This window comes from Callorhinus ursinus, unplaced genomic scaffold, assembly GCF_003265705.2.
Source record: "Callorhinus ursinus isolate GAN/ISIS: 27379988/994484 unplaced genomic scaffold, GSC_fseal_2.0 scaffold9, whole genome shotgun sequence".
In the NCBI taxonomy this organism is placed as follows: Eukaryota; Metazoa; Chordata; class Mammalia; order Carnivora; family Otariidae; genus Callorhinus; species Callorhinus ursinus.
The window spans coordinates 50,594,997-50,611,462 of NW_027397071.1; the positions used below are offsets into that span (position 1 = coordinate 50,594,997).

At 36.7% G+C, this 16,466-nt stretch overlaps 1 protein-coding gene and 1 long non-coding RNA gene across 7 annotated transcripts in view; one reads left to right on the plus strand and one right to left on the minus strand.

Moving 5' to 3' along the window:
- The window catches only part of LOC141373434 (uncharacterized), a 207,923-nt gene that overhangs the window by 123,999 nt on the left and 67,458 nt on the right, over positions 1-16,466 (plus strand). The window lies entirely within an intron of this gene.
- Positions 1-16,466, minus strand: part of ATG4C (autophagy related 4C cysteine peptidase) — a 93,024-nt gene that overhangs the window by 48,034 nt on the left and 28,524 nt on the right. For all 6 annotated transcript variants that reach the window (XM_025871756.2, XM_025871755.2, XM_073896625.1 and 3 more), the window contains one exon: positions 11,346-11,429. In XM_025871756.2, the coding sequence (XP_025727541.2) occupies positions 11,346-11,429 (84 nt within the window). The remainder of the gene's footprint in view (positions 1-11,345; positions 11,430-16,466) is intronic.

Genomic DNA, 16,466 nt, shown 5'->3' on the forward strand with positions numbered 1-16,466 from the left:
TAGACAAATAACAAAAAAACAGACTATTAAAATTGATCAGGCACATAGAAAAGAAAACCAAATTGAACTGCTAGAAATGAAAAATATAATAACTAAAAATAGAAATTTGGCGTAAAATCAAACAGAAAATTATACACCACTTAGGAGATACTTTAAAAGCTAAAGAAATTACTCAGAATACAGCACAGAGAGACAAAGTAATAGAATATGTGAAAAACCAAAGAATTTCAGAGACACAAAAAAAAATCTAACAAAGATTTATCAGAGATGCTGGAAAGAATGGGAAGAATGGGGAACAGATATAAATTAAAAGTGGTTGAAAATATTTCAGATTTTAAGAAAGATATGAATTCCAAGGAGAGTAAAATAAAGTTCACACAAAAGATAAAGAAATGATCTGAAAAACAACCAGAGAGGGGTGCCTGGGTGGCTCAATCATTAAGTATCTGCCTTCAGCTCAGGTCATGGTCCCAGGGTCCTGGGATGGAGCCCGGCATCGGGCTCCCTGCTCAGCAGGAAGCCTGCTTCTCCCTCTCCAACTCCCTCTGCTTGTGTTCCCTCTCTCACTGTGTCTCTCTCTGTCAAATAAATAAATAAAATCTTAAAAAAAAAAAAAACAACCAGAGAGAACAAAGAAATGACAGCTTCAAAATACTAGAGAGAACATCTTGTCCTAAACTAAGCAAGGATTTATTAAACAGAACACATAGTAGTAACTATTTAAGGAGGTAAAATAGTTAACCAGACTATATTAAAATTAAGCACTACTGTTCTTCCAAAGATAACATTAAATGAGTGAAAAAAAAACCAATAGATTAGAAGACATTTCCTATAGATATATTCAAAAAAGGATTCATATCTAGAATTATAAAGAAAACTTAGGAATGAATCAATAAGAAAAAGATAATCTAATAGAAGACATATCCAAATGGAAAAATGTTTATGAAAATATGCTCATTCCATTAGTTATCAGAGAAATGCAAATTAAAATCAAAATGTAGGGGCACCTGGGTGGCTCAGTCATTGAGCATCTGCCTTTTGCTCAGGTCAGGATCCCAATCGAGCCCCACATCAGGTTCCCTGCTCCATGGGAAGCCTGCTTCTCCCTCTCCCACTCCCCCTGCTGTGTTCCCTCTCTCGCTGTGTCTGTCTCTGTCAAATAAATAAACTCTTAAAAAACATAAAATCAAAATGTAGCTCTAATAAAAAAGAAAAATATCAAGTAATGGTGACATAAGAGCAAGCAGAATTACTACACACACCTAGTAGGAATACCAATTGGCACATCTACTATATAAAACCTATTGAGGCTGACCATATGAATACCCTGTGATCCAGCAATTACTTTCCCAGGTATACAGACTGAATGAAAATCCATACACATGTTCATTCACCAAAGCACATGTACTAGAATATTCACAGCAGCACTCTTAACAATTGCCAAAAATTGAAAATTACCCAAATGCCCCCGAAGAGTAAAACAGGTAAAGTTTGGCACGTGCACACAATGCAATACTGGAGGGAATACAAAAATATCCAGCACCCAACAAGGCAAATAATACAGTGTCTGGCAATCAATCAAGGATTACTCAGCATGCAAAGAGACAGGAAAACACAAGCCAAAATGAGAATACTCAATCAATAAAAACTGAACCAGAACTAATACAAATGTTAGAATTGGCAAACAAGGACATTAAAAAAGTTATTACAACTATTTTATATATGTTCCAAAAGGTAACTAGAGAAAAGGAAGACAAAAAAAAAATGGAACTTCTAGATATATGAACTACAATGTCCAAGATGAAAAATATATGACTGGGATTCATGGCAGATTAGACATTGCTAAGGAAAAGACTGAAAGACTGGTGAACTTGAGGACAGGCAATAAGAACGATCCAAAATAAAACACAGAGAGGAAAAATAATTTTTTAAAAATAAAGGACCAGCAGGAGCGCCTGGGAGGCTCAGTCAGTTAAGGGTCCAACTCTTGATTTCGGCTCAGGTCATGTTCTCAGGGTCATGGGATCAAGTCCCGTTGGGCTCTGCGCTCATAACTGAGTCGGCTTGAGATTCTCTCTCTCCTTCTCCCTCTTCCCCTCCCCCCACTTGCACTCTCTCTCTAAAATAAATAAAGTCTTTTTTTAAAAATAAAATAAATGGGGTGCCTGGGTGGCTCAGTCATTAAGCGTCTGCCTTCAGCTCAGGTCATGATTCCAGGGTCCTGGGATCGAGCCCCACATCGGGCTCTCTGCTCCGCGGGAAGACTGCTTCTCCCACTCCCACTCCCCCTGCTTGTGTTCCTGCTCTTGCTGTGTCTCTCTCTATCAAATAAATAAATAAAAATCTTAAAAAATAAATAAATAAATACATACATACATACATACATACATACATACATAAAATAAACTACCATCAGTGAGCTGTGGCAGAATTTCACCAATGAAAATATATGTATAATTGGAGACCCAGGAGAAAGAAAGGGAAGGAAAGAAAAAATATTTGAAGACAAAATGACTGAAAAAATTTCAAATTTGAGGGGCGCCTGGGTGGCTCAGTCAGTTAAGCATCTGCTTTCAGGTCAGGTCATGATTCTGGGGTCGTGTGATTGAGCCCCACACCAGGCTCCCTGCTCAACAGGGAGTCTGCTTCTCCTGCTTCTCCCTCTGCCACTCCCTTGCTCATTCTCTCTCTCAAATAAATAAATAAAAGCTTTTTAAAAAATTCAAATTTGATCAAAACTATGAATCAACAGTTCCAAGAAGTTCAACAAAACCTAAGCACAAGAAACATGAACAAAACTACACCAGTGCATATCATAATCAAATTTTTCCAAACTGGTGGGCGCCTGGGTGGCTCAGTCATTAAGCATCTGCCTTTGGCTCAGGTCATGATCCTGGGGTCCTGGGATCGAGTCCCACATTGGGCTCCCTGCTCGGCAGGAAGCCTGCTTCTCCCTCTCCCACTCCTCCTGCTTGTGTTCCTGCTCTCGCTATGTCTCTGTCAAATAAATAAATAAAATCTTTAAAAAAAAAAAATTTCCAAACTGGTGATAAAGAAAAAAATCTTAAGTGCTTAAGGAAGTAGTAGTTTCATCTTACCAACCTCTGAGTCACCTATGGTGAATTTATTCATAATGATATATAAGTATAGGATTCTTTTTTTAAAGATTTTGTTGACTTATTTGAAAGAAAGAGAGAGCATATGAGCATGAGCAGTGGGGAGGGGCAGAGGGAGAGGGAGAAGCAGACTCCTCGCTGAGCAGGGAGCCGGATATGGGGCTCAATCCCAGGACCTCAGGATCATGACCTGAGTCGAAGACAGGCACTTAACCAACTGAGCCCCCCAGATGCCACAATAAGTATAAGATTCTTAAACTTGATAATCTGCCTTCTATTATTTTATTTCTACTAATATTAAGGCACATTTGCAAAAAATTAGATTATTTCAACCAGGCTGAATCTGGCATGATCTTTCAAGCTTTTAAATTTATCTTGCTACCTTTCCTGAGCTACAAACTCTTCATTTTATATTACACAATTCTTCCTTCCCAGTGTAAGATATCCTGTTGTGCATTGTTATGTCAATATTTGTAGTATAAGAGTTCCTGGGTGGCTTAGATAGATAGATAGATAGATAGAGAGAGAGAGAGATAGATAGAGAGATAGATAGATAAAATATACTACCAAAAAATATTTGTAGTATATAAATTCAAATGGTCCTACCAGTATTATCTTGACCAAATACCAAAATTTAATTTTACAGATTATCTGTGAGAGAAGCAATTAAGGATTTTATTTCATTCTAAGTAAGCTTAATCTTTTCACAGACACCATGCCCCCATCTGGCTAGGATTTTTCTAGGTTTTCTCTTAGATGATTCAGGACATGATGGGCCCAGAGACTGTTAAGGAAAAAACTGAAATTTGAGGCCATCTCTGGCATACCAGTTCTATCATAGGGGCCAAAATTATTTAACGTAAATTGAACAGAGATGAGGCTCTCCCACTCCCCCGCCTGTGTTCCCTCTCTTGCTATGTCTCTATCTGTCAAATAAGTAAAATCTTTAAAAAAAGAAAAAAGGAAAAAAACACTTTTTAAAAAGTAGAGAGGGTAGCACAGAGGCTAGAAAATGATAAAAGCTTTTTCTGAACTGAAGCCATCTCAGGGAGGGATTTTGCCTAGGGATCTCTTTGTAGAACATAAGGAAGCCATGACATGAAAGTAAGACATCAAGTGGTCTTACTATGTGTGCTGTTGGTTTTTGTACCATGTCTACTGTTTTTAGGGATCTGTGTCGCTCTAGATCTTGCCAGGGTTATGGAAATAAAATCCCAGATGTTACGGAAATAAAATCCCAGAATTCGGAATTTTTTGAATCATAACTTTTAATAAAAAATGGCATGCATGAAGAAATGAGTTATATAGATTATATATATATTAATTTCCAGAAATTTGAACATTTTTTAGATCTTGTTCTGTCGGGGCACCTGGGTGGCTCAGTTGGTTAAGCATCTGCCTTCGGCTCAGGTCATGATCCTGGAGTCCCAGGATCGAGACCCGCATCGGGCTCCCTGCTCAGCGGGGAGTCTGCTTCTCCCTCTTCTTCTCCCTCATCCCTGCTCGTGCACACACTCTCTCGTTCTCTCTCTCTCTCAAATAAATAAGATCTCATTTTATTATTGATTAATATTGAAAGTATTTTGTCTGACCACAATGGAATTGAATTAAAAATCAATAAATGATGCAAGAAAATACTATATACATTGTTTATAATGATGAAAAACTAAAAACAAATGCCCATCAATAATAGAATGAATAATTTGTAGTAATTCATACACTGGAATATTATGCAGCAATAAAAGTAAACTAGAACTACCTGTAGCAACATACACAGTTCTTAAAAACACAACTTTGAAAGCCATAAGCAAGTAACAGAAGCAAAATATAGTTTGATTCCATTTTCAAAAAATCAGAAACAGGAAATACAAAATCATTAGTAACATTGCAATAGCGGGTTTTTTTGGCATGGGAGGGCTATAATTGGGTAGAAGCACACAAAGATAAAAAATTACTCAAATACCATATGATTTCACTCATATGTGGAATTTAAGAAACAAAACAAAGAACAAAGAAAAAAAGAGACAAAAAAACAGATTTAACTATAGACAACAAACTGGTGGTTACCAGAGGGGAGGTGGGGAGGGGGATGAGTGAAACAGGTGAAGGAGATCAAGAATACACATACTGAGGGGCCCCTGGGTGGCTCAGTCATTAAGTGTCTGCCTTTGGCTCAGGTCATGATCTCAGGGTCCTGGGATCGAGCCCCGCATCAGGCTCCCTGCTCTGCGGGAAGCCTGCTTCTCCCTCTCCCACTCCCCCAGCTTGTGTTCCCTCTCTAGCTGTCTCTCTCTCTGTGTCAGATAAATAAATAAAATCTTAAAAAAAAAATACACATATTGTGATGAGCACTGAGTAATGGATAGAATTGTTGAATCATTGTATTATATACCTGAAACTAACATAACACTGTGTGTTAATTATACTTGAACTAAAAGTTAAATAAATAAAAGTAATATTATATTTTTCTTGTTGAGTACAGTTTTGTTACTCTCCTTAAAAGTATTTACACAAGGTTTTTAACTTCTCTATGTGTGAATAATTCATAATGTCAAAATTTTAAAGATTTAATATAAAATTATTAAAATAATAAAAATTCAATATTTGTAATAAAGAAATAATACAAAGAAGAAAAAGTCTTTCTTTTTTTAAATTTTTTATTGTTATGTCAATCACCATACATTACATCATTTGTTCTTGATGTAGTGTTCCATGATTCATTGTTTGTGCGTAACACCCCATGCTCTATGCAGAACGTGCCCTCTTTAATACCCATCACCAGGCTAACCCATCCCCCAACCCCCCTCCCCTCTAGAACCCTCAGTTTGTTTTTCAGACTCCATCGTCTCTCATGGTTCGTCTCCTCTTCCGATTTCCCCCCCTTCATTCTTCCCCTCCTACTAAGCCAGAGGAATGTTGAAAAAGAAAAGCAAAGCTGGTGGCATCATAATTCCGAACTTCCAGCTCTATTACAAAGCTGTCATCATCAAGACAGTATGGTACTGGCACAAAAACAGACACTTAGATCAATGGAACAGAATCGAGAGCCCAGAAATGGACCCTCAACTCTATGGCCAACTAATCTTTGACAAAGCAGGAAAGAATGTCCAATGGAAAAAAGACAGTCTCTTCAACAAATGGTATTGGGAAAATTGGACAGCCACATGCAGAAGAATGAAACTGGACCATTTCCTTACACCACACACAAAGATAGACTCCAAATGGTTGAAAGACCTAAACGTGAGACAGGAGTCCATCAAAATCCTAAAGAAAAAGTCTTTCTTCCACTGGATTCTGTCATACTGGTCATATATCCTAGCTTGGTGCTGAAGTAAACACTTGCTACTTCAAAGAGTGGTAGGTGAAGATAAGGCCAACATGCTGAGATTAGCAGAGTCTGAAGATGAATAGAAGCTGTGTCCTTGATGTCAGAGAGGCACTGAATTAACCAACCTAGAGCCATCCCTACATAGGACCTCTGCTTGTGTATGTTAATACATCCCCTTATTGTTTAAGCTACTTTAAAATACATCCGTTAGCAACCTTTCCAGTTTGGTCTCCTTCTGTAGTTTTATAGCAGCCTGTACTTCTGCTTCATCACAAATACCATAATAGGATTGATAACTTTTGTACTTAATTGTTTAATGTCTCTCATCTGCTGGACAGTACGGTCCTTGAGAGTAAGGACTGTGCCTGTCATACTTTCAGCATTAACTCCAGTGCCTGGCACATTATAAGACTCTCAATAAATATTTGTGGAATAAATGAATAACCTTATTCATCAAATCTCCTACTACTGAATACTTGAGTTGTTTCCAACTTTTTATTTCAATAAAGCTACAATAAACATCCTTGTACATGTGTTCTCCACACATACAGAGAACTTCTCTATGGTAAATACTTAAAGGTCAAATTCCTGGGTCCTAAGTTGTGTGTATTTTCAATTTTTCTAAGTACTCTCAAATTTTTCATGAAGCGGTTGTACCAATTTACCCTCTCATCAGCACTGCTTGAGTTCCTATTTCTTCACATCCTTGCTAACATTTGGTATCACGAAACCTTTCAATTTTTGCAAATCTGATGACTAAGAAATAATATCTCATTTTAATTTGCACTCCCTTTATTATTAACATAGCATTTTTCTATATTTGGCCATTCAAATTTCTACTTAAAAAGCACCTGTTCAGGGGCGCCTGGGTGGCTCAGTCGGTTAAGCGTCTGCCTTCGGCTCAGGTCATGGTCCCAGGGTCCTAGGATCGAGCCCCGCATCGGGCTCCCTGCTCAGTGGGGAGCCTGCTTCTCCCTCTCCTCCCTGCTCAGTGTTCTCACTCGCTATCTCTGTCTCTCGCTCTCAAATAAATAAAATCTTAAAAAAAAAAAGCACCTGTTCATTTTCTTGGCTCATTTTTTCCTGGGTTGTTTATGTGCTTCATATTAATTTGTAGTTCACTATTATTTTGGAGACTATCCTTTTGTTTAAGAAGTAGATGGAGAGATAGAAAGATCATCATGTGATACACACACAGATAAAAGAGAATGAAAGAGCATGTGCAAATATCTTCTCTCTCTCTGGCTTGCTATGAAACTTTGTTTATAGGGTCTTCTGTCAGGTAGATATTTTAAATTTGTATTTGGTCAAATTGATCAATATCTTCCTGTATAGGCTGTAATTTTATGTTTTATATAGGAAGTTCTTCTCTGGAACACCTGGGTGGCTCAGTTGGTTATGCATCTGACCTTGGCTCAGGTCATGATCTCAGGGTCCTGGGATCAAGCCCAGTGTTAGGCTCCCCACTCACGGAGTCTGCTTGTCTCTCTCCATCTGCCCCTACCCACATTCATGCTTGCTCAGTCTCTCTCTCAAATAAATAAATAAAATCTTTTTTAAAAAATAAGAAATTCTTCTCTACCAAATATCATAACCCCCTAGCTCCTTAAAACAAAACAAAACAACACAGACCCACACTCACTAAATGTAGGTTAGCTACTGTTACTTTTCTATCTTTACTACTCTAGTGAAACTGCTCTCTCAAAAGTCATCAGCAATTTCTCTGGGGTGCCTCGGTGGCTCAGTCATTAAGCGTCTGCCTTCAGCTCAGGTCATGATCCCAGGGTCCTGGGATCGAGCCCCGCATCGGGCTCTCTGCTTGGTGGGAAGCCTGCTTCTCCCTCTCCCACTCCCCCTGCTTGTGTTCCTGTTCTCGCTATGTCTCTCTCTGTCAAATAAATAAATAAAATCTTTAAAAAAATTTTAAAAAAAAAGTCATCAGCAATTTCTCATTAACAAACCCTAGAGCCTCTACCGAGGCTATTTCCTACGCAACCTCTTGAGCATTAGACATTTTGTCCTGAAACTCTTCCTGAAAATCTCTTTCCTTTGGTCTCTATGATAATATACCATTGTGGGGTTTTGTCCTATATATTGCCTATTCCTTCTTATTTCATTCACTAATTCTTCCTTATCAGGATATCCTTAAAGATGGATGTTCTCTACCTATACTTTCCATCAATATGACCTTACCCATTGGCCTCAAAGGCCACCTCTGAAAATAAATACAAATCAGTTCTAAACAGCCTACTTCATTCAGACTGTTCGTTTCTAAATAGTCTACTTCAAACACTACATGTACCCTCAAACCCATGCTTCCTTTATATAGCACATTTGGTTACTAATACTACCTATCATCCAAGATAGTAGTTTCTAAGTCTTTATCTCCTATCTCTCATGTTACTAAATCCAGTCATTTGTTAAATGCTGTTGATACTATTTTAAAATATCTCAAATCCATCCCCTCCTTTCTATTTCCACAACCCTATATCAGAGTCATTGTATCTTGCCTATTAACTGACTTCCAATCATTCTTCTATCAGTTATTCTTCCAAAGCATGTATTTAGTTATGGTTATTATGTGCTCCTTCTGGGCAAGATCAACGTCCTAGCCAGTACATTCTCAACATATGATTACTGATTTCACTGAAGTTTGGCATTTTTGTTGCTCAAAAATCTAAGACAATAACAATCATTGCAATTAAGAAGCCAACCAGGCACCCCACTCTCTATCTCTCTGAAAACTTAGAAAACCTTGCTTACACCAAAAATTCTGTGACACGTAGGAGTCCAAAGCTAGCCCCTAAGAATTCTGCTAATTCTCCATAGCTTAAGCTTTAATGGTCCTTCGCGTGTCCAGGCACTACAATATGAGTTGTCTTTTTCATTCGACATGTCAAATTCATGCCCTTTCCAAAAGAACTCCTCTTGGATAAAGCATTTCATAAGCTTACCTGACTTTACTTAAGATCAGGGGATGTCAACAAGGGAATGTCTCAATGAACATGCAGCCTCTTACCACCTTTCTAGCTCCTCTCCTTTCTCCCTCCAGATCCCCACACCTTTCTCCTTCCCTTTATCACCACTCCTAAACCAAAGCAAAAAACAGTAGATCCTTGAACAATGTGGGGTTAGGCACTCCAACCCCAACCCTGTAGTCCATGTATAACTTTTGAGTCCCCAAACACTTAAACTACTTATAGCTTATTGTTGACCAGAAGCCTTACCTGATAACGTAGTCAATTAACACATATTTTCTCCAGTTTCCTATATCATGACTAATAATACTATTTAAGATGCTTATATGTACTAGGCACATCACTAAACCCTTACGAAACAGTTATCATTAATACTTAGTAAAAATAAATAATTTGCCTGAAGTAACAACTAATTAGTAAAGAGCCAAAATTCAAAGCACTTATGTCTGACCCCAAAGCCCATATTCTCCTCTGCCTATAAACAAATGACATAACTTTTTAGTATTGCATTCAAGAAGCCCCTCCATAATTTGATTCTTTTCGGAATTCTCTCCCACCATTCCTACACTAGACATCTCTGTTTCTGAAATATACTCTCTAATATCTTGTGCCATTCTATTTACCTAAAATGCATCCCTTCTTTGTCCATCACCTTGCTAGTCATCCTTCAAGAATGCTGTGAGGATTCAATCAGTTAAACACGTAAATTACTTAAAATGCTGCCTAGCACATAATAAATAATAAATGTTAGCTGTTATTATTACAAGACATTTAAAAGGTTTTAGAAAATTGCTGATAAATGATATTCCAAAATGGGTCAACCAAAAATAAAAGCCTTGATAATGACATACTCTCACATACATTCTCTCCTCTCTCTTACACACATACATGCACATTCACACTCATACACACAAAATCAAGCAAAGATATACAGTAGAAAAAACACCAGTCGTAAAGTGAGACATAGTCTTGGTTTAAATTTCGGCTCTGCTATTGAATACCCGTGTGACTTTGGACAAATTACTTAACTTCTCTAATCTCCTGTTTCCATACTCATAAGGTAAGGATATTTGAATCAACTTTCTAGGCTTGTTGTAAGAATTAAAGACATTTCACAAAGAGCTTAGCGTGATGCCTGACACATAGAAGGCACTCATTAAGTGACATAAGTTACTAAAAGAAAATACATGATAATTATTAAAATAAAACATATGATAATTATTAAGAGGATGAGTAAATGTGGAAACTTAAAAACATCAAATGAAGTCAATTTCAGAAATTGGAACATCCTTAAGAATTGGAAAATATACCATTATTAGGTTAACTCAGGTGATACTTTTAAGTATTAGCATATACTTTAAAATTATCAGAGAACTTGATAGAGAATATTAAGATATCAATTCAAATAATATTTACTTAGCATTCATACCATTATAAGTCCAAAACTATGAGGGATATAACAAAAGAGGTCATGATTCTCATCCTCAAGGAGTTTACTAGAAACCCAAACCCTATGCCAATATATTTTGTGTTACATTAAATACAGGTTCTTAAAAGAAATATGCCAAAACACAGGCATAAAAAGTAGTATGGTGGTTCCCAGGGGCTGAGGGAAAGAGAAGGTTGGGGAGTTACTGTTTAATGGGTAGAGTTTCAGTTTGACAAGATGAAAAGTTCTGGAGCTAAATGGTAGTAATGTTATTAGCACAACATTATGAATGTATTTAATACCACCAAACTGTACACTTAAAAATTACTAAGATGGTAAATTTTATGTTATGTGTATTTTACAATAAAAAAGTGTAAGTAAAAAACAGAAAGAAATATGCCAAAAGTAGATTAATCTGGAAATAAACAAATGAAAACAGTTACACAATGAATTTCTACAAAGATTTTTAAATGGGTTACAAATTTAGCACTTACCTTCATATTTAAAATGGTAACATTTTCCAAGCAATAATACAGGGGAATTTCTACTAAAATATGTTTTTGTTTTCAACACCCAACCTAAACGAGAAAAGAGAAAAGTAGTTTTACAATTAAAGGATTTCAGAATTTCAGACTAAGAGTCTAGCAGCATTCCTTTTTCTTAATTTCAAATCATTAATTCTCAACTATAGACACGCATTTTTTGCAAGAATAGCAAAATATACGGACAGTGAACTGAAAATACAGGCCATTTATGCGACATTCAAATACAGTTAAGTATTTTAAACACATTCTATCCATGTAAAGGACATGAGAAAATAATTTAATTTTAATTTATTTTCAAATAGGTCACAATGTTCTGATGGTATAAAACTTAAAAGGTACAAATTCTATTCTAGTTTCTCTGACGTCAATCTCTTTTCCCAAATGTAACAAATGTTACCAATTTCTTGTATTTCCTTCCATCCCAGATAATTAAAATATCTGAAGTAATTGAGTGTTCCAATGAAGTAATTTAGGGGCAAGGTAACACAGTACACTAGTGCTTTTGATAAATGTGGATTGAAGTTTCCTAGGGAAACGTTATAACCCCATCCTGTCAGCCACCTGAGGATCTCTGAAAGTAGCGAATAAAGCTTTCAGAGATCCTCATGTCAGTTTTCCACCTCCCAATTCCCAATTCCCAATCCCCAACTCTAGTCGCAAACTCTAATTCTTCCAATTTTCTCCCTACTAAAGTGTAGGTGTCTAAATGGTAGTATCCTCTTGGGTTTTATTTCCCGTGACCCTGAGAGTATGACCTGAGCTGAAACCAAGAGTTGATTGCTCAACCAACTGTGCCATCCAGGTGCCCCTCCTCTTGGTTTTTTATGGTACCATTAATAGTTCTCAATTTCCTGAGAAAAACACTTGTCCATTACATTCCTGAATATTTCCAAGTATATGAAATTCCTGACTGCTAACGGTAGCCTTAAGAGCCGCTTCTAAAATGCAAGAGCATATAAACAGAAAGAATCTGAAATTGGGAGTCAACAGATTTAGGTCTACTTTTTTATTTTTCTTTCCTTTTTTTGGGCAGCAAAGCAAAGTTTATTGAGCGATAGTAAAGAGGGAGGGGACCCAAGAGGGTTGCCCAACTTAGGTCTCCTCTTAAGTAAACTCTCTGCCATTTATATTGAAGAGTTGTTAGAAAATTTAAAATCAGCGATTCTTACGAAAGTGCCCCCCCCAAAGTGCTATAATATAAATAAACATAAAAAACAAATAAATAAAAATGTGTATTCATAATAAAGATGATGCAAGTATTTGAATTTGCTGGAAAAAGGGATGGAAAATCAAACACACGAATCAGGCTTTCACGCAGCTTGGATTACTGCAATACTCTGCCATCAGTCTTTCTTCACTCTAGCATATGCCACATGTCACTGCCAAATTAATCTCCTCGTGGCTCAGCTTTGATTAGGTAACTCTTCTGCCCAAAAACCATCCTCAGTGACTCATTACTTAACAGATTTATTATGAACTTCTCAGTGATACTAAAGACTTTCCTAAATATGATACAAATTAACTTTACAGTCATCTTTTCCACTACTTTTCACCTATACTCAAAGTGGGGCTTGCTATCTGGGTCATACTATCAAAATGTCCTCCTCAATATCAGCCTATCTAAATCCTACTTCTTCTTCTGGCTCATGTATGCCCTTCTAAGCCATTTGTTCCTTTTCTCACTTGACTCTGATGCTCTTCTCTAAACTCCAATGGGAATTTAGTACTCAATGGCCACCTACTGTATACCAGGAACTAGGCTAGGCATTTTACAAACATTATGTCTTAGAAATATTATTAGTACTGTACCAGAATGATTCTAATCCCCAAAATAGTAATAACTCCTTCCCATACAACATCATTTCTAAGGCAAATTTGAAGAACTTCATAAAAACAACCTCAAATAAAAGGAAACAATCTTTAAGGAGGAACTTTTCTCTTTCTCTCTATGCTTTACCCTCTGCCTACCCCCTCCTACCAGTCACCAGTCCTTCCTCAAGAAAAGAGAAGTTGCGAATCTAATTTCTTAGAGCCTGGGGCACTGCAAGGATCCACATTTTACATGAGCATAGATTTATAGTGCTTTAAAGCTCAACCATCATTTATTTATTCATATGGTACATACTCTCACTTTTGTACTTCCTGTGCAAATCCTGGCAGGACCTAACCCTCATGATGGACTGACTTCTTTTAATGCTCCTTGATGCTAGGTACATAAAGAGGACTCAGGACTTCTGATAAGGTCCAGCCATTTTTCTCTCTTTCCACAGACATGTCAGAGCTGAATTAGACCAGTATGCCAAGTAACTAGTCTGTATTCTTTTTTTCTTTAAATTATTTAGTTTTAATTGACCAATTTTCATTTTATCTTTTTAAAAGCATTGTAAGAAATATACCACTATCTCTGCCCTAGCTTGTTGATGCTGAGCCAGGATGTTCTGGCACACAGGGATGGAAAAATGAAGGATGTAAAATCCATAAAGGTATAGGATAACAGAGCCTGGGACATAGGAAAGAGCCATGAATAAGAAGTATGATTATGAATAAGTGCTTACACATACTGAAAAATATATATTCATCAGAATTCTTAATACTCAAGAATATTTTTATTTTATTCCTCAATCTCCCCCACTTTTTACCTCTAAATCTCAATTTGTAGCAGCAGGGAGGTGGGACAGAGACAAATTAAATGTCATTATGACTTCTAAATAAAAACTAATTAAATAAAACTAAATAAATTAAGAAAGTAAATTTGGCAAAAAAGCCATTAAATAAATTGACACAGGGCAGTGACTGTCTATGAGGGGTGAGCATTGGCCAGAAGAAAGAATGAAGAAACTTTCTGGGGTGAAGAAAATTTTCTATATATTGATTAGATTGTTAGTTTCATAGTTATACTCTGCAAATTGTATACTTACGATCTGTTCATCTCCCTTTATGTTACTTTTCTCTCAATTACAAAAAAAAAAAAATTAAGAGATAAACCAGAACACTGTTGCAGTTATTTGTTCGTTTAACAAACCACTCTGAAAATAATTTGAAACAACTTTTTTTCTTATATCACACAGTTCCGTGGGTTGACTGGGCTCAATTGAGCAGTTCTCCTGCTGGTCTTGCTTGGAGTCTCTAATGTCGTAAAAATCAGATGGAGAGGCACAACTGAGACACTGCATTGGCTGATGCTTTATCTCTAATGTAGTCTCAGGGCCTTTCTTTGTGTGACCTCTCCACGTGGTTTCTCCAGCTGAGTACCTAAGCTGGTTACATAACAGTTCAGAGATCCAAAACAGAGCAAGCAGAAGTTGCCTCTTAATAGCCAGGCCTAGAATTGACACAGCCTCATTTGTATCTCATTCTATTGGTTAATACAAGGCATACGCCAGCCCAGATTCAATGAGAAAAGAAACAACACAAGGTGTGATTAAAGATCCTTACTAAGGACCATCTTTGGAGACTAGCTACCATAAACAGAATATTATAAAAAACCCTATAGTCCATTAAGTCAGCAACTTGAAAATCACAAGGCTTTAAAAGATGTAAACAAGCCAAAGAACATAGAAATAACAGATGATAATGATTTTCTGGAGGATCAGAAATATACAGAAGAAGGATGGTTTACTTATTACTATTTTAAAAAGGAAGTCAAGTTTACATGCCTCATAAAGTTATGTAAATAAAAGGGGGGAGGGGAGAAGAAAGCAAAAATGAAATAGTTTTACAAGAAAGTAAGGTCCACAGTCTTTTAAATCTTAAGTGCTATGCCATTTCGAGCTCCTTCATCATTTCATAATATTGACATTGATAAAAGTAATCCTAAATTATGTTCACTGTATCCAGAAAACAGCCAGACTGAGGAGCAAGAGAGGCTGGGTTTGAATACCAGTTTTAAGAGTTATTACCTAGATATGTGACTGTGAATATGTTGCTGAATCTCAGTTTTCTAATTAAAAAAAAAAATCTCAGAAAGATATGAGATTTGGGGCACCTGGGTGGTTCAGTTGGTTAAGCGACTGCCTTCGGCTCAGGTCATGGTCCCGGAGTCCTGGGATACAGTCCCATATCAGGCTCCCGGCTCAGCAGGGAGCCTGCTTCTCCCTCTGACCCTCTCCCTTCTAATGCTGTTTCTCACTCTCTCTCTCTCAAATAAATAAATAAAATCTTTAAAAAAAAAAAAAGAAAGAAAGAAAGAGGGGCGCCTGGGTGGCTCAGTCGTTAAGCATCTGCCTTCAGCTCAGGTCATGATCCCAGGGTCCTGGGATCGAGCCCCGCATCAGGGTCCCTGCTCGGCATGGGCCTGCTTCTCCCTTTCCCACTCCCCCTGCTTATGTTCCCTCTCTCACTGTTTCTCTCTCTGTCAAATAAATAAAAAATTTTTAAAAATCTTTAAAAAAAAAAGAAAGAAAGAAAAGATATGAGATTTAAATAAGAAGATACATAAATTATCTACAAAATGTTAATGTGCTATGGGTGTTCAATCAATGTTAGTCCTTCCTACACCACCCATACTACACAAACTCTAAACAAGGAAAATACATAAAACATTTTAGAATGATTTTCACCAATAAAATCAAACAAAAAATAACTACTTTGTAACTTGAAGCTATCTAGAACACTTAGTTACCCTGAACGATCTGTTCTTTAGAGATTAGCGATTACCATAATTTTACTATAGACACTTAAATATCTAGATAAGGAAAACAACGCATATGTAAATAACAGGTTAAGTAACAATTCTTAGGATACTACTAAAATGTGAGTACCTATATGACAATTTTCAACTTATAAATGAAATCTCCATCACATAACCTATTCACCAGATAAAATGGCTTAAAAAGAGTGTAAGCCTCTATTTGCAGATGAACATGATCTTACATACAGAAAACCCTAAGGAATCCACAAAAAACTGTTAGAGCTAACAAAACAGAATACCAAGCTTACAAGACACAGGATCAAATTACAAAAAACAACTGAATTTCTATATACCAGCAACAAACAAACTAAAAATTAAGAAAACAATTCATTTTAAAATAGCATCAAAAAGAATACTTAGGAATAACTTTAACAAAAAAG